The 25,199-nt window shown below is 35.4% G+C and overlaps 1 protein-coding gene across 10 annotated transcripts in view; it reads left to right on the top strand.

Annotated features, from left to right (window-relative positions):
- The window catches only part of KMT2C (lysine methyltransferase 2C), a 336,336-nt gene that overhangs the window by 212,122 nt on the left and 99,015 nt on the right, over positions 1 to 25,199 (top strand). For 9 of the 10 annotated variants that reach the window (XM_069084226.1, XM_069084177.1, XM_069084204.1 and 6 more), the window contains 6 exons: positions 3,555 to 3,656; positions 3,822 to 3,926; positions 11,241 to 11,422; positions 12,221 to 12,385; positions 23,650 to 23,759; positions 24,494 to 24,559. In XM_069084226.1, coding sequence (XP_068940327.1) covers positions 3,555 to 3,656; positions 3,822 to 3,926; positions 11,241 to 11,422; positions 12,221 to 12,385; positions 23,650 to 23,759; positions 24,494 to 24,559 — 730 coding nt within the window. Of the gene's footprint in view, positions 1 to 1,951; positions 2,194 to 3,554; positions 3,657 to 3,821; positions 3,927 to 11,240; positions 11,423 to 12,220; positions 12,386 to 23,649; positions 23,760 to 24,493; positions 24,560 to 25,199 lie in introns of those variants that run through there. The other variant, XM_069084243.1, reaches the window with a different exon arrangement.

Here is a 25,199-nt window from a genome sequence, read left to right as displayed (position 1 = left end):
TGGGATTCTTGGGATCCGTTTCTAAACCACTCATGAATCTTCTTAAATAAACATTCCTCCTTATCTATTTTCTATCCCCAAAGTAAATCCTGTTCTCACTTCTTACTGTACCCACCTATATGGAGAGTAAATTGTAGAAAAGAATATTTCTGTACAAAGTAATGAATAGCTTCATGCCAGTCAAAATTGTTCAGAAATGTTCAAAATACCTGCCTTAGAAGGTAGTGGTTTTCATATCTGTGGTATGAATGGATGAATTCAATTTTAACTGGTAAGTGCTACATCCTATATGCCAAGTGTTGGGTATATAAATTAAAAACTAACTAGCCATTGCCCTCATGGGGAAATAGTAAGGGGAAACAGTATATAAAGAAGTAGGGACCAGATTTATTTTACCTGGAACAATTAATTATTAAGAGCTTAAAGGTTCAACTGCTTAGCCCTTTTACTCAAAACATATTTCAATATCTTCACATAGAAGCAGTTCTCAAAGTAGCTAGAAAAGTTGTTCTGGATGATGAAAACTATAAAACTGGCTGAGAAGAGTTAGACAGGAAGTTTCACTGAATCTTTAGTCTTCCCCAAAATTTCTTTTGTCTTCATCTAATTCAAAAGGCCCGCAGGTGGTTCCCACATGAATCCACTTCAAAGCAAAATTAATTCAAACTGGATAGGATAGGCACCATATCATCTGTGTCTGCAACATACCCAGCTGGTGGGAAATGTTAGGTGTTAACTTACTGTCTCAGTTTGCCTAATACTCTGATCCCCAACACCTTTGTAGAAGGGTCTTTTGTTCTTGGAAGTCATGGTGATGTAGAGGAAAGCAGAGGGGAGTCATATATTGATCCACCTTTTCTAGAAATCTTGATTGTGTTGATTTTATTAGAGTGCTCTGAGCAAAATGGAGATGGTGTTTTGAGAATGTTGCAAAACGATGTACCTCTTTGAAAAGATGCCCTGCCTGAATGACTGGAAAGATGGTTTGGGACAAATCCTATAGAGTGGAATAATACATTTTTTTTTTTTTTCATTTTTAGAGATTAGGCCCTCTGGCAGGAATTGTTGCCTAACTCTAAACATTTTGTGATCAAAGATTGGTAGAGAAGATACCTTATCCTGTCTTCCACTTTAAGCCACTTATATGGATCATTTCCAACAGAGCCACACCTACCCTTATCTTCTATTACTTCCCTATTCAGTTTTTTTTCTCTTCTATGGAAATTCCTAGATTCCCATCTAGCAGTTTTTAGCCCCTAGATTCCCCAGGGCACCTCTAGGCCAACCAATTTGGCTTCTAACCTCATTAATGGCTATTCAAGAACTATTTTCTTGAAGATTGTCAGTTAACCTCTTCCTTGCAAACCCAGTGGTCTTTTTTTAGTTTTTTTCCCTTATTGATGTCTTTGTAATATTTAACACAACTTATTGCTCCTTTATCATGGTTCATTTATTCCCCAATCAAAGGGCATTCAATTGGGTTTTTTGATCTTTGGTATTACAAAGAGTCCTGCTTTAACTGTTTTGTTATATATTGGACCTTCCTTATTATAGGTCACCTTATATGCCTCTTAAATTGTTTTGTCAAACAGTGTGAAGAGTTTTGTTATTTCTCTCCCATGGTTAATTAATTTTTACCCCCTAAATGACTGGCTAATTTATAGCCCCACCAACAATGTATTGGTAGATCTCCTTCTTTGGAAACATACCCTTCCAAGGTTTGAGAGTAGATGGCATTTTTAATAAAGGACACTAGAATAAAAGATTAACTAGCTGAATTGGAGAAGGTAATGTTTCTGAAGTCAAAGGAGTGTGAAGAGAATATGGTTAACAGTGTGAAACATGAAAGAGGTCTGAAGGAGATTAAGGATGAAAAAAATGTTTTGAGATTAGGAGAGCATTTATTAGTGACTTTAGAGTGTACCATTTCACTAGATTTTTTTTAGAGTTGCATGTCAGATTTGCAAAGAGTATGAAGTGATGGAGTAGATAAAGAGGTAATAGAATCAAGAGTAGATAACTTTTTGCATGTTTTGCTGTGAAGGCAAGGGGAATTGAATGGTACCGAAATTTTTTAGAATAAAAAGTCTTCTGTATTTGCAGAATTAAGGAACTAGTAGCAAGGGAGAGATTGAAAATCCATGAGTGAGGGAGACATGGATGACTGCTAGACTAACGTCCTAGAGTTCAGAGGTGGGTATTGGCATCACGGTTACAAGTAGAAGGTTCACTCATTTGGATGAGAATTTTTAGACCTTAAGATTCAGATGATGTTGAATAGTCTTCAATTTGGTGCAACAGGAAGCTAGTTCATTTGCTCTAAATGGAGGGTTACACTTAGAGATAAAAGGAGAAGGGGGGGGAAAGTTTGGAACATGTACAGAGGAGAAAATGTTATAGAACTAATGATAAAGCCGGAGGATTATTGTACAGCAAGGCCCCAGCTTAAGGTGTTTAATATGAATTTGTATTGTAGCAAGTGAATAATTGGCCTTTAGGTTCATTGATGACATTAAGAATCCTGAGACCAGGGGAAAAATGAATAGAGATGTTACTGAGATATTGGCAATGATGGAAGGTCCTGGGCTGGATAGGAATTTCAGGATCATAGCAAGTGCTACCTTCCTGGAAATCTACCTACCTCCTCTCAGTCCATCATCATCATTGTTCACACTGGAACTTTTCCCTTATCTTGCTCATAATTCGTAATCTGTACCACTTCATGCATGTATCTCTATCCTATAAACATTTCTCTCTACCTTTCCAATTCCCTTTGTGTTCTCTTCTCCCATTAGAGTATGCTCCTTATGGACAGGGTATATTTTGCTTGCTTGTATTTGTATTCTTTGCACTTAAATGAGTGCCTGGCACATAGTACTCAATTTTCTTTCTGTTTATCTGCTTTATTAAAGCTGGATTTGGAAGAGAATGAAGGTAGAGTAGAGTTCAGAGGTAATGGTTAATGAATTGTATATAATCTAGAAACTAACTCTTTAAAGTTAATAATGATCACTTTGTCTCTTCATCTACTGGTATTAATATCAGTGTACTTTGGAAGTGACTCTGTAGCATTAGGAACTACTGACATTGGATCAGTGATTAATGAGCTTGCAGAGCAGTTTATAAATAAGCATGGCCTCATTTGGTACTTATAGCTGCCTTATGAGGCATTTCACAGAGGAGGAAATTGAATAGTGGGGTTTAATATGACTAACTTATGGTCACATGATAACAAATGTCATGGACAACATCAGAACCCAGATCTCTTATACTTCTGCATGAGTTATATTTACCAGTACAATTTCCCCAAAGAAACAACTTTTATTTTACTTTTTTCATGTTTGGAATTAGCTTAGTGGTAAATATTTCCCATGAATAAGAAGTTAAATATCTAATATAGTAAACATATTATTAGTCTTAACAAAGAAAATATACAAGCTTTTGGTGAAAGTGTTTAATATTTAATTCAATCTACAGTTTTAAAAAATATTCTCAAAAGTATAAATGTCTTACAAGTGACAATGTAATATAATTTAAATTTCGCTCTTTTATAGGTCACTTCTGTAGATATGTTATCAAGCAAGGATGAAGAAGAAAATTCCATGCATAATACAGTAGTCCTATTTTCTAGCAGTGACAAGTTCACTTTACATCAGGTATTGGCATATTCTTTTTATATTTCTTGTCATCTTTGCCATTTAAATTATCTAGCTTCTGTTCTTTTAAAGTATTTTAGTTTACTTTTTATCTGTTTGAATTGATGCAAATTTTTTGTCACCAGATTTTATGCAAAAAATGATTTTTATTGTTTTTTAATTTAGGATATGTGTGTAGTTTGTGGAAGCTTTGGCCAAGGGGCAGAAGGAAGGCTACTTGCATGTTCTCAGTGTGGTCAGTGTTACCATCCATATTGTGTCAGTATTAAGGTGAGTGCTATTATGTTTAAAAACTTGACAGAATTAATTTTTTTGCCCATTTTGTTTACATTATAGCATAATGGTAATACTTTAAAAAAAAAACCCATAATCAGGAATTCATTTAAGTTGTTTTCTATGTTCTTGGTGAAAGACTTTAATTAAATGTTATTCTTCAGTGTTTAGTGCCTGAATGAATCCTTTCTAATTCTGTAACCATAAATAGGCTACTTTGACCAAGACCTTTTATCATGTACATGTAAAGCATTAATATTAATATTATTTTAAAGAAAAAATATACTGGATCTTCATTTGCAAGGACATTTGGTTTAATTTAATTATTTGTTGATTGTCAAAATTGCCAACAACTATAGAGTTAATTAATGTTTTAGATTTATTAGTCTGGCATAAGAAAGAAGAAAATTTAATTTGAATGATATGAGATGATATACATGGCACAAAAGGTATTTACCACAACATTTGAAGTATTTGTTATTTTAATTTATATAAGTGAATTGTCTTAAAAAGTAGACACAATTAACCAGTTAATAAAATGCATTATTTTGAATGAAATATTTTTTCCCCTATCAGTGAAATGCTTCGTTTTATTTAACCAGTATGTCTCATTCCTTGAAGTTCCCTGTGTAAAGACACACACTTTATAAAAATTAAATGGTGTATTTGCAAATTTTCTCGTATAGAAAAAGCCAACCAAATCCTGCCTGTTGATTAATACCAAATAGTTCCTCTGCCTTCCCCACCACTGGCATACAAATGATGAATTCTGGCCATATATTTACTCCTAGATTATGATTTTCTATAGATTCTATAAGCACTGACTGTGCAGGCTCTGTAAGCAAAAAATTGGTTTATTAAAGTCATACCTTTTCTGAAACAATTGATGATAAACTTAAATATCTGTAGTTGCTACTGAGTTTTAGCATTGGCCATAGCAGTTACAAATGCAAAGTTGTGATTAAATGGTCTTTGAAAGTCAGTATAGATTTGGCATGCTGCATGTTGGCATATAGCCAACCCTGTATACTTCCCCATACTCCACACTAATTGACTTTCCACCTTGTGTGAGTATTGACTATACCAGCTTTTGGAAAAGGAAATGATTCATCTTAACATTCATGTCACACATTTTTATCTCTGACTTATTTTCAAGAGTAGCCATAGCAAAATCTGCATAATTGTCATCATTCAACAATATTCAGAAAGCACTCAGTGAGTACACACGGTGTATGAGGCAAACCAAACAGACTCTCTATTGAGGAAGCTCTGTATTGAAGAAGCTGAAATTTTATTGGGTAAAGACAATGTGGATAATTAAATAAAAATTATTTTACTTGGTGGGGAAACGGCAAGTGCTCCCATGTATAAAAGAATTAAGTAGCTTAGACAGTGGTGAATATTGCCCTTGAAATGGACTTTGAGAATAAGCTAAACTCCTTGGAACATGAGGAAATATTAGTACAAAATCAAAATATTGAAATAGAGATATCTACTTTTTAAAAATTGACATAAATTGGTTAATTAAAGATTAAAACATAATAGCAAAAATCTGAACATTCTAATTCAGGAAATCATAGATGAAAAAAAAGCATAATTCTGTTAGATCCAGAAGGATCCAACCCCTCCCTGAGAAAAACCAAATCAAACACCCAAATTAAATTTCTTCTATTATAAATGAGAGAAGTTCTTAAAATACAAATTCCAAGTGGGAAAAGACAGACTAACAACTCAAAGTAATTTATTCTGCAATGTGACATATAATCCAACTGGTAAATAAATGACTTATAATGATAATGGTCTTTGAACAATTCTTAAGGAAAATATTTTAATTGAATAGGAACTTTGAGTACAAACACATGTATCAAGAGAAACTTGAGAGAAATACTTTATTTGAGCTACTGGAAGGGGGATTCTGTTATGATGAGAAAGGGCTAAGAGTCTAACTTGACAAGAAGAAGCAAGTGTCTTTTCAGAACTGTAATATCAAATGGTATTGAGAGTTAAATAAGACATACAGAAGACTAGAAGGGTAGATTTCTGTTCTGATTTATTTTTTTAAGACGAGTGAATATGTAATTAAAAGGAATATGATGGTATAGAAAGACAGAATAGGCATATTGATTAAGTACATATAGAAACAAGAGGAAGCACTGGAGCATGCATCAAATCACCCTTACTCTTGATGTGAAATGGACAAAAGCAAAGTTGAAAACATGTAGTTTTGTGAGGAAATATATTAATAAAGAAATACGTGCTGAGGGGAAGGAGGGATTTAAGGTCATGAAAGTTGGAAGCAAAACATACTTTTTTCTTTGAAAGAGGAAATTAAAAAGAGGACCCCTCCCCCCAGTACTGGAAATAAAGAGGGTGCCTTAGAGTGTTTCTTAGACATTCGGTAATGGCTGAATAAATTGTGGTATGTGTATGTAACAGATTATCATTGTACCCTAAAAAATGATAAAATACTACATTTCAGAGAATCATACACAGAATGATTTTAGAGAATAATGGGTGATATTGCAGTAAGGAGCTGGAATTAAAGCAGATTCTCCTTGATTTTGGGATGGTTAAATTACTTGTAATATATGAATGAAATATTTTTGTTCTGTAAGAAACATTGAATATAATAAATAAAACATGGGAATGTTGAAAGCAAGAGATTCAAAATGTGAAATAATCAGTGCTAACATACCAATATATACAATGTCACCAGTGTTACTGGAAAGATCAAGAATCACAACACATTTAAAAATGAATATTACAAAATCACAAAGCTTGTCCCCAAAGAACACTTCCTTCTACTGTTACAGTACTGTGAGTTCATGGGTTACTAATTTTTTAGTGTATTCATCAGTTTGGGTGTATTTTTCCTTTTCCTCTTTTTTTTCCCTTTTGAAAAAAGGAAAGTAAGTACATCCAGGATAAATGTATACATGGACAGCAAGTTTATAAAGAAAAATGACTTTTAAAGACTTAAGAACTTTGTTCAAAGCACTGACCATCCTTGTCTCCAGATGATCTGTGGCAGAGCATATTATTTTCTGCCAGAGAGATGATGGACACAAAGTGAAGTGACATAAATTTTTGGGCATGTCTACTGTGAATTATGTGTTATAAGAAGGTTTTTTCTGTCCCTTTTTTTTTATTTCACTGAGTTTTTAATGAGTGGTATTGCGATAGTGAAAGCAGAGGGCGGTCAAAATATTTTTTAAATGTATAAAAGAGGACAGAAGGAAGTTTAGAAGGTAGCACAGATGAAAGTTTTAAACAATGTGTAGGATTTATTTATTATAAAATGAAGATTGGTGTTTTGATATTGAATTCTCATTTTTCTCTACTGTTTCCATGAAAATCTTTGTTTTTGGTTAAATCTCATTTAAAAAAATTAGTTAAAGCAAAGAAATGGAAGTGGGAGATGGAATATCATGTTAAGGAAATAGTCAATTGTCATTTATTATGCATCACATTTATTATACAGGCCTGAGTGCTCAGAAGAAGAAGAAGAGTAAAAGACAGCTCTCGAGAGTGTAATTAAACTTTATTTAATTAAACTATTTATGAACAATTTCGTTGGTGAGACAACATAATGATAACTGTGTACAAAAGCCAGATATAACATACGGACACTAGTATTAAGGACGATAAGAAAGGAATTTCTGTAGAAGGTGTGATTTTAGTTGAGATTTTTAGGAATCCAGGACGTGGAGATGAGGAAATGGCACGGGAAATATCATTGAAAATATGGGGGTTTAAGAGATGGAGTTCATTGTTGAAGAAATGTCAAAGAGATCATTGAGCAAGTAAGGTATAGAATATTGGAATGATCTTACATTGGGAGAAAGTCGGATGGTTATAATTTTGATTGCCAAACAGGATTTTAAATTTGATCCTAGGAATGGTAAACCACTGGAGTAAAGGGGGTGATATGGTCAGAAATGAATTTTAAAAGATAGCTTTTACTGTAGCATGCAGGATAGTGTCAAGTGGAAAGACTAGTGGCAGGCCAACCAGAACTGCACTATCTTGGTGGCATTGTCACAGGAGAGAAGTATACATATTTGTGAGATGCTCTAAAGATAAAATCACTGCACTTTGTCAAAATGATTGGATATGGAAGGGTGAGAGAGAATTAGGGTTTGGTGACTAGAAAAGATGTTCTCAATAGAAATAGGGAAGTTTGGAATAAGGGAGAGTCTGGATAGGAATAAAATGAATAGAATTTGAATGTTTGGCATGTTGAGTTTAAGGTGTTTGTAGACATGCAATTAGCAGTTGGAGAAAGGAAATGAAGTTAATAGTAATTAAGCATGGGTCTAAAAATTTAGCCAGTTAAGACAGATTAGGAAATTTGACACATTCCATGTTGATGTGAAAATAAATTTAAAAATACCATGATTTCTTCTCTAAAGTTTGTATGTATTTTCTCTCTCTAATTCTTTTTTATTGCCCCACTCTACCCAACATTTCTATATTCTTTTTCAGTTTCAGTGTCTGGATAAAAGTATAAGAAAACCATATAGTTTTTCAAACTCTGCTGATCCATTTTGATGTAACCTATAATCTGTGATTATAGTTTCTCCTTGACTTGACTAATTAGATAATCACCTAGTATAATCAAATAGTGTTCTATATGTAGTATGGAAAAGAACATGAAAAGAGTAATCTATCATATGTGTTTCTGTCTATACATGTGTGTGTGCGCGTGTGCACACACACATATGGGTCTATCTAACAAATAAGATAATTTTATTTTTTTAAATCCTAGGTAGCTATTTTAGCAGGATACTAGAGAAACATTGCTTTTCTAGACATTCTTGCGGGGTGAAAACTCTCTAGTACCTGTCTCAGGTACCCAGTTCTCTAAGTCTGGACTAAATGACATTTCCTTGACTAGTTTAGTAATGTGGAGTAAAATGATTTGGTCTCCAGTTAGCCTCATAAAGCAAGTACTAGATGTGTGCTTATTAGGTATCATGAGAGAGGATTACATAGAGCTTAAACAGAACTTTTGGTAATTGAAAAGTTTACCAGTCATATTTTTTAATCAGTTTTTATAGGTTTGCCAGTGAATACCCTCAGATTCAACCAATTTAGCGTTTATTAAATATTTACAATGTGTTAAAAAACAAAAAGGTGCTAAAACCCTGGCAATAAAAAGAAAGATTAAAGCTTTTTTCTTGCCTTTAAGAGGAAGATAACTTTCAAATAACTGTGCACATGAATACAAATATATATAATACAAGTTTGACAGTAAGTACATTTATTGGAGTAATCATAGAAACCTGAGAGATATAAGGATGAATACCTTCTAGCTGAATGACTTAGGGAGAGTGAAGCCCTTGAACCCAGGGCTTAAAGAAAAGGATTTCACTAGGTCCTGATGTGAGGAGCAATTTTTTTAAGGCAAGAGTGTTGTGGGAGAGGAGTGTAAGATGTGTACATTAGGACATTTTGGTCATATCAAGAAGGAAGCATTGGAAAAGTCAGAGAGATTAATTAGGAAACAATTAGAATAGTTTAGTGTAGAAGTAGGAAGGACCTGGACTCTGTTACTGGTAGTGGACAAAATGAAAGTAATTATTAGAGTGATTCCCAAAGTCAAGATGTCTCAATAGCTTCCTTCATGATGGACTGTATGGAAGAGATTGAGCAAAGGGAAGTGTTTAGTATAAATGAGGATTTGAGCTTGTGTAACTTGAAGACTAATCATGCTATGGAAAGAAATAGTGGCAGGTTATGGAGAAGGTCATTTGAGTTATAGATATGTTGAGTTGGTGGTATCTGAGATATCATTGTGAAGAATTCCAGTGAATACTTAGAGGTAGAATTCAAGAGTATTAACAAGCCTAATGATTAAATTAATGATTAAGATACTCATCTTTATCAAGGTGAAAAATCAAAGTCTTATACTACATAAAATTATCACAAATTTTTATTAAATATATGCTATGTGTACAACACTGTGGGGTTGGGTAATATAAAGTTTATATAAGATGTTTTCATGTACCTTATGTTTTATTATTGGTTTTATCCTACACTATTGAAAATTTAAGTGGGAATATGTGATAATTTGTAAGTATTTGAATGGCATTCATGTGGTACAGTGATGAGACCTGCTTTGCTTCACCATTGAGGAGATCTAAGAGTAGTTAGTAGAAGTTGCAGAGAAATTTTTGGCTTAATATGGAGAAAAATTTTCAAGAAATTGGAGTTATACCAAAGTTAAATGGTCTTAAGAGATACTAGGTTCTTATGAGATCTTTAAATGAAGACTTTAGAACCACTTGCTGAGAATATTGTATAGGGGTTTATATTTTGGTCAGGTAATTTGGGGTAGGTACCTCTGAGATTTCTAATTGTGAATGAAAGATTGGTCAGTAGTGTCAAAAGTACTTGAACATTTCAACAGTATAAAAGCTGAGAAGAGACAGTATAATTTGTCCTTTTGCACTCTTGATCACCTTTTAGCAATCACTTTCAATCAGGTGATTGAAATAGGGGTGCAGTTTATTGAGTATGAGATTTATAGAGTAGGTGGCAGATATGTATCACATGAATGAGAAGGAGTGATAACAGTAGCTTCAGGGAGTAGCAGTATTAGGGGAAGATTGGAATTTTGTTAGTTCCTTTGATTTTGGAGGAATAGGGAAGACAGTTGTGTGGGTTTTTTTTTTTTTAGCAAGAGGATAAGGAGCCAATACTGAGTGAGAGATGAGACTGAGAGTGGAGTAGAGGCTTTGAGATGGAGTACATGACAAAATTCCAATCGAAAACAAATCAGAGTTCTTTCTAGTTGTCCACTTTAAAAATTGTCTACAGATTTATCATTAGCTGTCTTAGTTACTCTTTAAAAAAATGTCATAATGGATTTTCACATACTGGCAAGGGTTGATGAAATTTTCAATCCCAGATAATTTGCATGTGAAGTTAGCTCTTAAAATTTAAATAATAATAAAGAAGGTAGTATTTGTACTATCTTCTTAATCTGGAGACTTATTCTCTTTAATATGATGTCATCTTTTTACTAATGATTGTGTAATCTAAGGAAGAATGGAATGTATGATACCATCCCCTCATCGTTTCTTTGTAGAGAATGTATTTCAAAGTTTTCTTCCAAAAAATAAAAGGATCGCATTTGACCACCTTTAAGAAAATAAAACATTTTTGAATCAAAGTTTTTTTGAGATGATAGTTCCTAGTTTAAATTCTGCTATCAAATAGCCATGATTTATGGTATTTATGAGCATATTCCATAACATGCCATTTTAAACAGGCATTAAAATGACATTAATTGGTACCTTTTTACAGATCACCAAAGTTGTACTTAGTAAAGGCTGGAGATGTCTTGAATGCACAGTTTGTGAAGCCTGTGGCAAGGCTACTGATCCAGGACGACTCCTACTTTGTGATGACTGTGACATAAGCTATCACACTTACTGCCTGGATCCTCCGTTGCAAACAGTTCCAAAAGGAGGCTGGAAGTGTAAATGGTACATTGTTTAAAATCTCATTACTACCTTTTCCTTTTCTCTTTTGTTTTCACCCCACTTTAAAAAGTCAACCACATCTAATGATGATATCAACATATACTATTTAGCAAATGGTTTGTTGGATATTTTTAATAAATTGAGATTTCAATTGCATTGCACTTTTTTGTTTGATTTGTGATGTCACCTAGATTTTAGTCCATTTATATCTTCACTTTTTGTGAGATTCTTCTCTTGTTTTCTTATAAATTCTTTATTGGAGATTTATTTACTCATTGAACACAAGGCCTTCATTCTTCCTTGGCCTTTTGATTTTCATGCATCACTGTAGCATTCCTTTTCTTATCTTGTATGACTGATCCCCACATCCTTTCTCAGTCAAAAAATTCCTGAAAATTTTCTTCATGAAATATGTGTGTATATAATAATGTGTTTCAGCATATTTTTTGGTCCTCATGTATTCTTTCTTTAACCTATTAAGCTTTGGTTCTCTCAAAGTTTTTTTCTTTTTAGAGATTGGGGTACATAGTAATTTTTGGCCATATAGCATCATAGTCTAAATGTTAAGAAATATTGTTCTTTATGCAGTTTGGCATCATTAAAGCTATGCTGTTTCCCAAATACAGTATTTAAGTGCTAACACCTGGAGTGTTTCTCTTAGCATTGAATTGGTTTGTTAATGTCTACTGTTTGTCCCCCATGTGAGAAAACTTGACTGCACAATGTGCATTTAAATTAACTTCTCATACAATCTGTATTATGGGTAGAAAATTTAAAATTATTTGTATTTTTGTTTTGCAGGTGTGTTTGGTGCAGACATTGTGGAGCAACATCTCCAGGTCCACGCTGTGAGTGGCAAAACAATTATACCCAATGTGCCCCATGTTCAAGTTTATCAACCTGCCCAATCTGCTCTCGAAATTATAGGGAAGAAGATCTTATTCTGCAGTGCAGACAGTGTGACAGGTAATACTTTCTTTTCATAATTTTCTACATGTGCTTTTTTTTTTTCCATTTTCCCCCAGTGTTCTCATGTTATAACCTTTCTGCGGTATTAAGTCAGTGATTCTTGAATTTTTAAATTATGCAAAACAATGTCTGGCAAGATGGCTGAGTTTTTTTGTCTAATCCCAGCTCCCTGTCATCATTTATGAACCACAAGATAAATGCTAATCATGAAAAAAACAGGTAACAAATTCCCATGGAGGAAAAAATCTTAGAAAAAGATATTAAATCTGAAGTAATGAGTAGATGAAAAAGAGTTCGAGATAAAGACACTATCAGATAAAAGAATTCCAGGATAAATTATGAGAAGAAATGCTAAAATGGTAACTAGGTACCTTGGAAAATGACCACAAAAGCTTTGCAAAAACTTTTATAAGGTTAGATATTCTGTAAAAAGAATAATGATAAAAATTAGAGTTTTTAAGGAAGATTTCTATAAGGTATGAGGATTAGTGCTTCAGAGTATTTGGTAAATACAAAATCTTTAAGTGGCAAACATTATGGAAAGGAATGTTAGAAATAGAAGTTGAATATGCAAAGATGTAAAAACAAATATTCCATAGAATGCTATAATTTGGGTACTGTGATGTGGAGAGGTAGAAAATTGTTTAACCCCCTTCTTGCCCCCTAGCCACTTTTCTGTGCCTGGTCATCAAAATAAAAAAAACCAAAGACAGTAAAACTGGTAAAATACTAAAGATCCCCACAGGACAATTCAGCTGACCTTGAAGATTCAAATCAGTAAGGAAATAGAAGAATTATATCTAGTCAAAAAGAGTAAGATAAAAAAATTCTCAATACAGTATTGTAAATATGTGTGTGTGTGTGTGTGTGTGTGTGTGTGTGTGTACATACATATGTACATACCTACATACATATATAACTTGATGAGATTTGGAAACGGGGCAAAATACAGCTTACTAGTCTCCATTGGATGTCATTAGAGCCAAATTTAACTGTGAAATCTAGTCAACAAGTTCTAGATTTGATATGAAAGAATCAATCCTTGTTATGTGGGAATTGGCCAGTTATTTGATAGGCCAATCCTGTTCATAAAATTCCTGGTAATATTTGTCTCTAGAGCCCCAGTTCACTTATCTTCCTTCTTCAGTGAGTTTTCTACCTCTTACATTTTTTCCTTTCCTCCAGCCCCAACATCTTGCCCTAATCCTAGAGACTTCAAAATGCATAGTGATGTTTCCTTAAATAATACTATAACCACTCATTTCCTCAACCTACTTTTCTTCTCCTGAGTTACTCCTCCATCCTATACCAACCATACACAAAAATGCTCATACCTGCAGTCTTACTGTCACCTACCAATGTACCACTTCCATGTTAAAGAATTCTGAAATGCCTTTATTCTACCATAATATATTGTCTACAAACCTCTCCTATTGCTTTCCTTTACAAAACCCTACTATTCTTCATCTTTACCATGACCTACAATCCCTTGATCCTTTAATTCTCTCCCAGGCCATTACCCTGGTATTAGCCATTCTCTCCTCTTCTCCCCATCTTGACTTCTCCGTTGGCCAATTCTATTCTATGCTGTCCCCTTCTTTTAAATCCCTCTCCCTCTTAGCATATAATTGATTTTGCCCAACCAAACCTTATTCTTGGATCACTTCCACTATTTATGGCTGTTGGATCTATACAGGTACTGCTGAACCGTGGACAAGAATATCATGCAACTGTGGTAACTGGGTCTGCTATTCAATTTATGTTACATAGTTTCAGCTGGGTCCTCCCTGCCAAGTCCTTCATCAACTCACTATATCATTTTCCATAGAAGATCTTTTCAAACATTTTCATCCCCCTTCAAGCCTCCCACGGTTCTTCTTCCCCCCATTCCCTCAGCTGAGAAATCAGATATTTTACAGAAAGAAATGAGACTGTTTGCTATGAACTTCCTTCTCTCCCCTCGTCCTTATCTCACCTTGCCTTCTACTATCTCCTCCTTCACCCCTGTTTCATGTGATAAGATGGTCTTGTGCCTTACCAAGGCTAACCTCCTTGTTCAGATGATCCCGTTCCATCTTGTCTCCTCCAACAGATTACCCCTCTATTAGCCCCACTTTTTCACTTATTTTCAATCTCTCACTCTGCATGCTCATTTCCTCCTACATAAAAACATACTCTTCTATCTTGAAGAAACCTTCACTTGATTGTTTCTTTCTTGCTAACTAATGTCTTGTATAAGTCTTTTGCACTTAGCAGCCAAACACTTTGCAAAACCTACAGTAGGTTCCTTTAGTCTTTCCTTTTACTCTTTTTATTACTTATAGTCTGACTTCCGACAATGTCTTCCCCCATCTTCAAAAAACTCTCACTTCCCTAAGGAATCATCATCTTTCCCCCTAAACCCAAGAGTAACACCATTCTCCCAGCTCCACAGGCTAGCAATCTAAGAGCAATCCTGAGTTCCTTATTATCTTTCACTCCCATATCCAATGGCAAGGCCATTCCATTTGCAACATCTCTCAAATAGACCTTTTTCTATCCTCTGACCCTGTCATGTTTGTAGTGCAGGTCCTCATCACCTCATCCCTTGATTATTGCTGGTGATTCTGCCTATCTCTAGTTTACCCTGTCTGATCCATCCACTATTCAGTAGCTAAAGTGACTTTGCTGAAATGTAGGTCCAACCACATCATCCTTATCACCTCTGTCCTACTTAATAAGCATCACCCCCGGATCCAATACTTCCATTCTTTTTGACATTTAAAGCCCTACATAATGTAACCCTACTACTCTTTTTTCACCACATTAAATTTATTTACTTTTCGTTTACAACATTCAGTTCCACAATACCTCGAGTTCCAAATTTTCTCCTCTGCCCTCTCCTGTCTTCCTCCCCCCCCCACCCCCCCCCCCCCCCCCCCCCCCCCCCCCCCCCCCCCCCCCTCCCCCCCCCCCCCCCCCCCCCACCATGGTAGCATACAATCTAATATAAATTCTACAAATTCTCCTTCACACTAAACATTAGTCAAGTTCTAAAGAAGAATCATAACCAATGGAATGAGTAATAAGAAAGAAGTAACACAACCAAAACAAAAAAAAAAAAGAGAGCACAAGTAGTTTGCTTCAATCTGTATTCAGACTCTGTGGTTCTTTCTCTGGATATGGATAGCCCTCTCCATCATGAATCTTTTGGAGTTGTCTTACAGCCCTGCATTGCTGAGCGGAGCCCAGTCTATCAAAGTTAATCATCTCAGATACGATGTGTCTGTATTTGTGTACAAAGTTCTCCTGGTTCTGTTCTCCTCACTCAGTGTCAGTTTATGTAAGTATCTCCATGTTATTATGAAGTCTTCACATTTCTTATAGCACAGTATTACATCCTATTACATTCATATATCATAACTTGTTTCGCCATTCCCCAATTGATGGGCATCACCTTGATTTCCAATTCTTTGCCACCACAACAAGAGCTGCTGTAAGTCTTTTTTACATTCACGTCCTCCTCCCACTTGTATGATCTCTTTGGGATATAGCCCTAGAAATGGTATTGCTGGTCTATACATTTTTATTGCCCTTTGGGCCTAGTTCCAAATTGCTCTTTAGAATGGTTGGATCAGTTCACAACTCCACCAACGATGCATTAGTGTTCCAACTTTTCCACATCTTCTCTGGCATTTATCATTTTCCTGTTTTGTCATTAACCTTACTACTGTTTCCCTTCCAGTTTTCTAACACTCTGCTACCTGACACATGCTTCAGTTCAGTGACACTGGCCTCCTGGGTATTGTCACAAACATGACCCTCCATCTCTTGGTTCTGGGCTTTTTCTCTGGCTCTCCCCTTTGTCTGCAGCACTCTCTATCTTCCGCATTGACTGCTGATCTTCCTGGTTTCTTTTAAGTCCTAACTAAAGTCGCACCTTCTACAGGAAGCCTCTTCCCCATTTCCTCTTAATTCCATTGCCTTCCCTTATTTCCTATGTATCCTTTGTGTAACTAACTTTGTATATATGTGTTTGGCTCTTTGTGGGTAGGCATTGTCATTTACCTGTTTGTTTTTTGTGCTTTGCAAAGCACCTGCCACATAATAGGTACTAAATAAATTTTTATTCAAAGAGTGATGAATGAATCATAGTCAGACAAGAAGTAAAATACCTACAGTAGAGAATGGAGGATATGGTAAATTCGAATTTAATTTATTCAAAAATCATCTGGAGCTAGGGGAATGAAGTGAGTTCATTGAGTACTCATTTGTCTGGTTTGATTAAGAGACCATACAGGTAGATTTGGAGTTTTTAGAGTTCTACTAGGCTAATTCCCTCATTTTGTTTTTATCAGCCTTGAATTTAGGATATTAAAGTTGACATAGGAACTTACTGACCATTGAGACTAACATCCTCATTAGAGGAAACTGAGTCACAAAATTGTCAACTGATTTGCCAATGATCAGGAAAAGAGAGAGTATCTTGGGGGGGAATTTGAAACCAGATCTTCCTGACTTATATCCTGTCTTGTCAACCTTATTGTTCCCTAATTCTAAGGAAGGTCTAATATACAATATATCAGTAAAAGAAAAATCTAAATTTGGGATAACTAGGTGGTATTACAAGGATGAAATTATTTCAAACACAAAGATAAGTAATGCCTGTGATGTAATGAGTGACTTTCAGTATTTGATTTGTTCATAACAAAAGAGAGAAACAACAATTATAAACTTGAACTTGAATTTACTAATACCTCTAAATTGGAAGAGTTACTGAGTAGATTTTAAAATAGTGCCCAGTAATTTCTTAGATACCTCCAAAATGTGCAATAGAAAAACATAGGCAGATTTAATGTGAAAGTGCAGGAATAAAATTTCTTATAATCTAATTAAATTAAATTTAAAAATCAGAGGTTTTAACCATAATTTGTAGTAAATATGTAATACAAATAATTAGTATCCCAGAAAATAAAAGGAAGACTACATTAAGCTTAAATGCAACATAAACCTCAAAAACTATCACTATCAAAAGTAAATTTTTCAAAGACTACAGCATCCAAACACATAAAAGGCTTAAATTTTGAATGTTAAAGCATATTTCGTTACAGAATAAATTTTTATCTTTGAGAAATTAATCATTAAGTTCTATATAAAGAAGTAAACAATGTAGAAAACACAAAGACCATAATTCAATTAAATTATGATCAATAAAGGGAATATAACAGTGATTTAAATGTAGGCAAAGCAGTATGATTAATGAGTGTGTTTTTACTTTGGTAAAAATAACAAACCCAATTATATATAAAAATATGATAATGAGACAATGTGCCAAATTCTGAAATATGGCTACAAAATTTCTTAAATATTTTTAAATTGACAGTCGTAATATAGAGGACTAAGAAGTTGAATTCTAGTTAGAAAACCCTGGAAAAACCAACAAATTTATCATCTTAAACCTAATAGAAAAAAAGATGTCGATTTTACCATTTTTTTTCCCATCTGAGTATATAAGGTATTTAGTCTGTTAAAGCTTAAAAATGTACTAAAACTTTTGTGATCATCTGTGTTTCTACCTTCTCTTCTTTTTTTTTTTTTTTAAAGCAGTTGGGGTTAAGTAACTTGCTCAAGGTTACACGGCCAGATATTTTTATGTGGGTGCAGAGTATCTGAGCTCAGAACCGATCCCAGGTCTTCCGACTCTGGGGACGGCACTCTTACTCACTGTGCCACCTGGCCGCCCCTTTTCCCTTGTCTTCTACCAAACAAAAGTAAAGAATAAAACTTGGGGATGTTTAGCAAAACTAATCAAGTAGGTAAAATATTCTAAACTCATTGTCCCATCTGTGTACCTCTGCAGTGAAAGGAGGAAGGTACAATAGAAAGGATATCTTACAATGAAGCAATCAAGGGAGTTATAAAGCTAAAAACAAATACTTTGGGGATGAACTGTGCTAGGCATGGTGACATGTTACTATAATTCCAGCCATCAAGGGAGAGTTAGGCTGGTAGATATCTTGTGCTCTGGAATCCTGATCTGTGGTGGGCTATCCTGATTGGTTAAAGTTTTGGAATTGTGTGACCTATGGAAGGGCAAAATGGCTATGGTATGTAATAGATCAACTGAAAGCTTCACTGTTGATTTGTAATGGAATCAAGCCCATGAGAGTAGCCTCTGTACTTCCAGACTGGTTAAGATGGAGAGAAATTCCAAATAAATAGTTTAAAATTATCCAATATTATTATTTAAAATTACTTTTAGATCCCAGATAGTATGAATAATTAGTCCTCTGAAGAGGTCCCATGTATTTAAATTTGCACTGTCTAAAGCTTAATTTTGTAAAATTTGGTAATCGGTTTCAACCCAGTGGAGATAGGAAATGGGAATTCAAATAGATCAACCACTTCATTATTTACACTAATCTGGATCTAGGTGTATATGTCAGTGAATCTACATATTTAAAGAAAATAAATCAGTTATTAAATGTTATTGTTATAATTAAAAATTAAAATAGACTGAGAAACAGTGTTCTGGGCATGGTCAATTTATAATTTAGACTAGCAGTAACCACTAAATTGGGTCACTAGTCTCTCAAATGACCACAGGCTATGAGATAGGACTTACTAGCCTTCCTCTAGTTTTGAAATGTATAAGAAAACAATGTGATTGGTTACAAAGTAGTCAGCCGGATGGGGTTGGTGACAATGGGATTGATTGGAAATTTGGAGTGAGGGACTAATAACAACCCCCTCCTCCACTGTTGTGACTAAGTAATTTTCATCATTTGAGGCCACCTGAAAAGGTTAGAAAAATTGGATTAGACTTCTTTGAACAACAAATTAGACTTCTTTGAACAACAAATTAGACATTCTTGATTTATAGCTGGGTGGTTTAAAGATACAAGACTAAGACTCCCTGCAATCTGCTTGTGTCCTGCAAGGGTAGCAGCTTTCTTGACAAAAAAATAGAAAAGTGATCAACAAGAGAACTAGATTTCTTAACTCATTACAGAATAACTGAATTTCTGAACTGTTACAAGACAAAATCAATTAACTATAAATATATCAGTTGAAAAAAGAATCGATCTTACTATTTCCTTATATGTGCACATGAAGTAATTATTAAGTGTCCTCCTTGTGCCAAGTGCTATTCTAGGCAGGTGGGGTGCGTAGAGTGAATAAAATCATCCCTGTTCTCAAGGCGTTTATCATTTACTTGGAAAAGTTACTTCAGAGAAACTGAACAGTACATTCTGAGATGAAATAGGCTAGCCATTAATGGAATCTTTGTGAAGGGAAAAAAACCCTAGTTTTTTCTCCCTTTAACTTTATTTAAAATATTTTATTTATTTATTTTTTGTGTGTTCATTTTCTATGTTATTTTTCAACAAAATGTAGTTTCTGTGTTGACCACTTTTAATAAAGTCTTACTTTTGCTGTTCCCTTATCTAAGGTCATGATTGCTCCCTCTGCTTTTTAAAATTAATTTGAAGCATCAAGATTTTAAAAAGATTTTGCTCTAGCTCTTTATTCTAATTCTTCATAAATCTTTGATTTGTGTGAACAATATACTGTTGGATTCGGATTTACAATCCATTCTGCTATTTTTATTTGGATTTTGGTGTGATTCCATACTTCTCATATTCATAGTTAGGATCTTTACACCCCATTCATATACCTTTTTCTCTATTCATCTTCCTCTGCTTTTTGATGTGTGTGTGTCTTTATTGTGTTAATAAATGTGCAAACATTTTTAAACATTCATTCTTTTAAAATTTTGAGATGCAGGTTCTCGTCCTCCCTCCTGACTGGATTCCACCCTTTTTGGGAGGGCAAGCAGTTTGATACCAGTTGTGCTTGGTGATTTAAACTTATCTGCTTTGATCTTCACCCCAAATGTAGTTTTCTACTATTACTATTCCTATTTTACAGATGAGGCTGAGGCAAACAGAGTCAAAGGGACATAGGCAGCATCACAGACAGAGATTGTGTGAGACTGGCTTTTAGCTTAGGCCTTTCTGACTAAAGGCTCACTGTCTGTGCCCTGCCCCCAACTTAATACCTCTAGCAGGACCTTCATAAGATATTTAGGCCATACTATGTTTTCATAGGAATCTTCTTTTTTTGTTTTTTTTCAAATGCTTTATTAATTTCTGATTTACATCATTCATTTCCACCAGATTTTGAGTTACAAATTTTCTCTCTGTTTTTCCCTTACCCACCACCCCAAAAAAGCAATCCCACAGGATATCACCTCCTCCAATCTGCTCTCTCCCATATCTTCTCCCATAGCCCCTTCGACTTTTCCAGTAGGGCATGGTGGATCTCTATGCCCCAGTGCCTGTATATCTTAGTTCCCAATTACATGTAAAATAGTATTAATAATAGAATATATATAATTTTAAACGTTTGATTTTAAAACTTTGAATTCCAGATTGATTCCCTTCCTCCCTTTTCACCCACCCTTACTGGGAAGCTAAGCAGTTCAGTATAGGTTTTACATGTGTAGCTAATGCAAACATTAACATAGTAGATATATTGTAAAAGATTGACTATATTTCCCTCCCTCCTATCCCACCTCCCACTTGTTCTGTTCTCTACTTTGATCCCATCCCTTTTCAAAAGTGGGTGCTTCCAACTTCCCTCCCTCCAAGCCTGCCCTCCCTTCCATCATCCTTCCTCTCATCCCCTTCCCCCCTACTCTCCTGTAGGGTGAGATACCCTATTTAGTGTGTATTTCATTCTGTCTCTGAGCCAAATTCAATGAGAATAAGATTGACCCATTCCCTTTTGCCTTCCTATTCTTCCCCTTCATTGTAACCATTTTCCCTTGCCTCTTCTAAATGAGATAGTTTACCCCATTCTGTCTTTCTCCATCTCCTCTCATTATACTCCTCTCTCACCTCTTAATTTCACCTTTTAAGTGTCATCCCTTCCTATTAAGTTGGACCTGTGCCCTCTATGTATGTATACCTGTAAATATATATACACACATTTACGTATGTATTCACATGCCTGTATACCCTCTGATATAGCCGTATCTGTCTGTCTGTCTATCTGTCTGTCTGTCTGTCTGTCTATCTAACTATCTATCTATCTATCTTCCCTTCAACTATTTTCATACTGAGAAAAGTTTCATCAGTTACAATTATCGTTTTTCCATGTAAGAATGTTAATAGTTCAACTTTGATAAGTGGCTTCTGATTTCTTTTCCCTGTTTACCTTCTCAAGCTTCTCTTACTTCTTGTATCTGAATGTCAAATATTCTATTCAACTCTGGTTCTTTCATCAAGAATGCTTGAAAGTCCTCTATTCCACTGAATGATCATATTTCCCCTGAAACGTGATACTCAGTTTTGCTGGGTAGGTGATTCTTGCTTTTAATCCCAGCTCCTTTGCCCTCCGGAATATCATATTCCAAGCCCTTTGGATCCCTCAGTGTAGAAGCTGCCAGATCCTGGGTTATCCTGATTGTGTTTCCACAATATTCAAATTGTTTCTTCCTGGCTGCTCGTAATGTTCTCTCCTTGAACTGGGAATTCCGGAACCTGGCTATAATATTCCTAGGAGTTTTCTTTTTGGGATCTTTTTCAGGAGGTGATCGGTGGATTCTTTCAACCTCTGTTTTGCCTTCTGGTTCTAAAACATCAGGGCAGTTTTCCTTGAGAATTTCTTGGAGGATGATTTCTAGGTTCTTACTTTGATCATGGCTTTCAGGTAGTCCAATAATTTTAAAATTATCTTTCCTGGATCTATTTTCCAGGTCAGTGGTTTTTCCCATGAGATATTTTACGTTGCCTTCTATTCTTTCATTTGTTTGGATCTGTTTAACAGCATCCTGATTTCTCATAAAGTCATTAGCTTCCATTTGCTCCAATCTAATTCTGAAGGAATGATTCTCCTCAGTGAGCTTTTGAGATTCTTTTTCCATCTGGCAAATTCAGCTTTTTAAGGCATTCTTCTCTTCACTGCCTTTTTGAGCCTCTTTTGCCATTTGAGTAAGTCTATTTTTTAAGGTGTTATTTTCCTCATTCAGGCTGTTGACTCTCATTTTGTAATTTTCTTGCATCATTCTCATTTCTCTTCTGAATTTTTCCTTCACTTCTCTTATCTGTTTCTTAAGGTCCTCTATGGCCTGTAACCAGCTTGTATTTTCCTTTGAAGCTTTCGGGGCAGGAGTTCTGACTTCACTGTCTTCCTCCTGTTCCATGCTTTGCTCCTTTTTGTCCCCAAAATAGGAGTCTAATGTTGGAATCTTCTGTCTGTTTTGTTTCCTTTGCTTGTTCATGTCGGCCCGCAGTCACTTGACCCCTGGGCTTTTTGCCATAGTAGGACTCTGCCAACAGACAGGGGAGCTTTTTTCCCAAACTCTGGGGTTTTCTCAGCTGGAAGTGTTAGATGGGTACCCTCTCCTTAGGCCTCCACACGCCCTTGCAAGCTGGACACATGCCCCAGGACCTCCACCCTAGACTGCAATCCAGATCCAAGCAGGTTAAAGCAAGAGCAATTTCCCCTCAGACTAGTGCTTGGTCCCCCTACACGCTGCAGGCCACGTGCTGCGACAGCTGCAGAGCCAGAGCTCCTCAGTGGCTTCTTGCCTTGTGGTAAAAGCCATGGACTCCCACTTACTAGGTCCCAAAGTCCAGACTGCACTGACCTCTCACTTTGTCCTTTGCATCTCTGTGTTGATAAATCTGGAAATGGCCCCAGCTGCTGGTGATCTGGAGTCCCTCCAGCTGGTGGTTGGTCAGGCCTGCCCTGGGGCTAGCCAATACCTGTGGCTCACAGGGGCCTGGGGTCAGCTGCCCTGGCTGATTCCTGCCGGGCTGTCCTCAGGGGGAGGTTAGTTTCTCTGTGTCATTTTGTGGGTTCTGTAGCTCCAAAGTTTGTTCAGAGTCCCCTTTTGCATGGATTGGTGGAGCCGTGTGGAGGTCCTGTTTCTACTCCGCCATTCTGACTCCGCTCCCCCTCTTTTAATTTTTTATTGCAGCTACATTATGCTCAGATTTTCAATTGTTTTTAAAATTTTTTGCTTTTGGAGGGCAGTTTGGGGTTAAGTGACTTGCCCAAGGTCACATGGCTAGTTTTTTTGGTTAAGTGTCTGAGGCCGAATTTGAACTCAGGTCCTCCTGACTCCAGGGCCCGTTCTCTATTCACTGCACCGCCTAGCCGCCCCCATTTGTTTTGTTTATATATATAAATAAAATTTTCCAAAGAACCATGGAGTTTTTTTCTTTAAATCCTTAATCCTTTAATAGCTTAAAAAATATTCTTTCATTTAGGTGGATGCATGCTGTCTGCCAGAATTTAAATACTGAGGATGAAGTAGAAAATGTAGCTGATATTGGTTTTGATTGTACTATGTGCAGACCCTATATTCCTACAGCAAATGGTAAGAGAAAACTTCTTTACAAAAAACGGTAAGATGTTAGCTGAATTGTCTTGTTGTATCACTCACATAGAACTTTTTTTCAACAATAAGTCCTAACCAATTTTTCTTTTCATGTGGCCAGATTTAGTAGGAACATTTTAACATTATGAAGAAAATGTGTTAGTTGCTTTCATAGCTTCCTGGAGAAGAATTATTTTCATTCTCATTTAGAGAGAAACCTTAATCATGATGCATGTATAGGCAGAATATAAAACATTTTTCTCCCTTTTGCGGAAAATAGCTTTAGCATCTTAAACCAATTTGGAGAGTACCACAAATGTGTTTCTCTTTCTATCAACTATTCTTATTATTTGCCTGTTGCTTCTTTATTTCCTTTTTCTCCTGTGAACTTCCTGATGTAAAACATCTTCCTTGCTTGTTTCTGAAAGCCATTATAAAAATATCCCACTTCCCATCCTTGAAAACATTGCTATTTCAGGGGGAATAAAACCAAATATTGACAAAATAGCTTTTCATCTTTTTTTTTTTTTAAAGCATTTGGGGTTAAGTAATTTGCTCAAGGTTACACAGCCAGTTATTTTGTGTGGGTGCCAAGTATCTGAGGCTGGAATCAATCCCGGGTTTCCCAACGCCGGGGTTGGCGCTTTTACTGCAACACCTGGCTGCCCTGCTTTGCATCCATTTAATGTTAATAAAATAAAGTTAAAGTTAAATTTTTTTTTTTATCATTTCAGTGCCTTCCTCAGACTGTTGTGAATCATCGATTGTAGCACAGATTGTTACAAAAGTAAAAGATCTAGGTAAAACTTTAAATCTTAACTAGATTTTTTAAAGTTATTTTGATATAAAAGAGGAACTGTATGTTGTTTTGCATATTTCTGAAGTCCCATATTTTCCACGATACTTGTAGTCATGTATGTCATTGGTCCGTTTTTCATAGTGCTGATCATTCTTTTTGAAATTATCTTTTCATAGTATAATGTATATAATAGGCTTGCTAATCTGGTTATCATTTTAGCTACTAGGCATTTACATAAAATGGAACAAATTGGCAGCATTATTGCTATCTTGAAAATAATATTTACATAGTTTGCATGATAGTCTGAATGCAAGACTTCCTCTTTTTTCTTCCCTAGTGAGTAATTAACATCTCACCCAAAAAACTTTCCTTTGAAACACTTCAGTCTCTTAGTGTCTCTGAATATATATTGACATTCAGTTGATGAAGCATAATAGCTTTTATGAGATGCTCTTTCAGTGCTTAAGTTTATAAAAATTCCTTTATAACAGTGAGTTGTTGACATTGATGATTATGAGCTAACAATTACACTGTTTTAAATTTACTTCATTTCAAAAGTCATTTTGCAATATTTGTACTATGCTTCTTAAGTTTTGATTTCCAATATACCATCAAGACTTGTGAGATGAAATTTTTATTGT

Source organism: Petaurus breviceps, unplaced genomic scaffold, assembly GCF_028583685.1.
Source record: "Petaurus breviceps papuanus isolate PSGF00001 unplaced genomic scaffold, PetGlider_PUasm1.0 115, whole genome shotgun sequence".
Classification (NCBI taxonomy): Eukaryota; Metazoa; Chordata; class Mammalia; order Diprotodontia; family Petauridae; genus Petaurus; species Petaurus breviceps.
The sequence above is the reverse complement of the archived record's forward strand: the minus strand, read 5'-3'. Positions and strand labels throughout refer to the sequence as shown.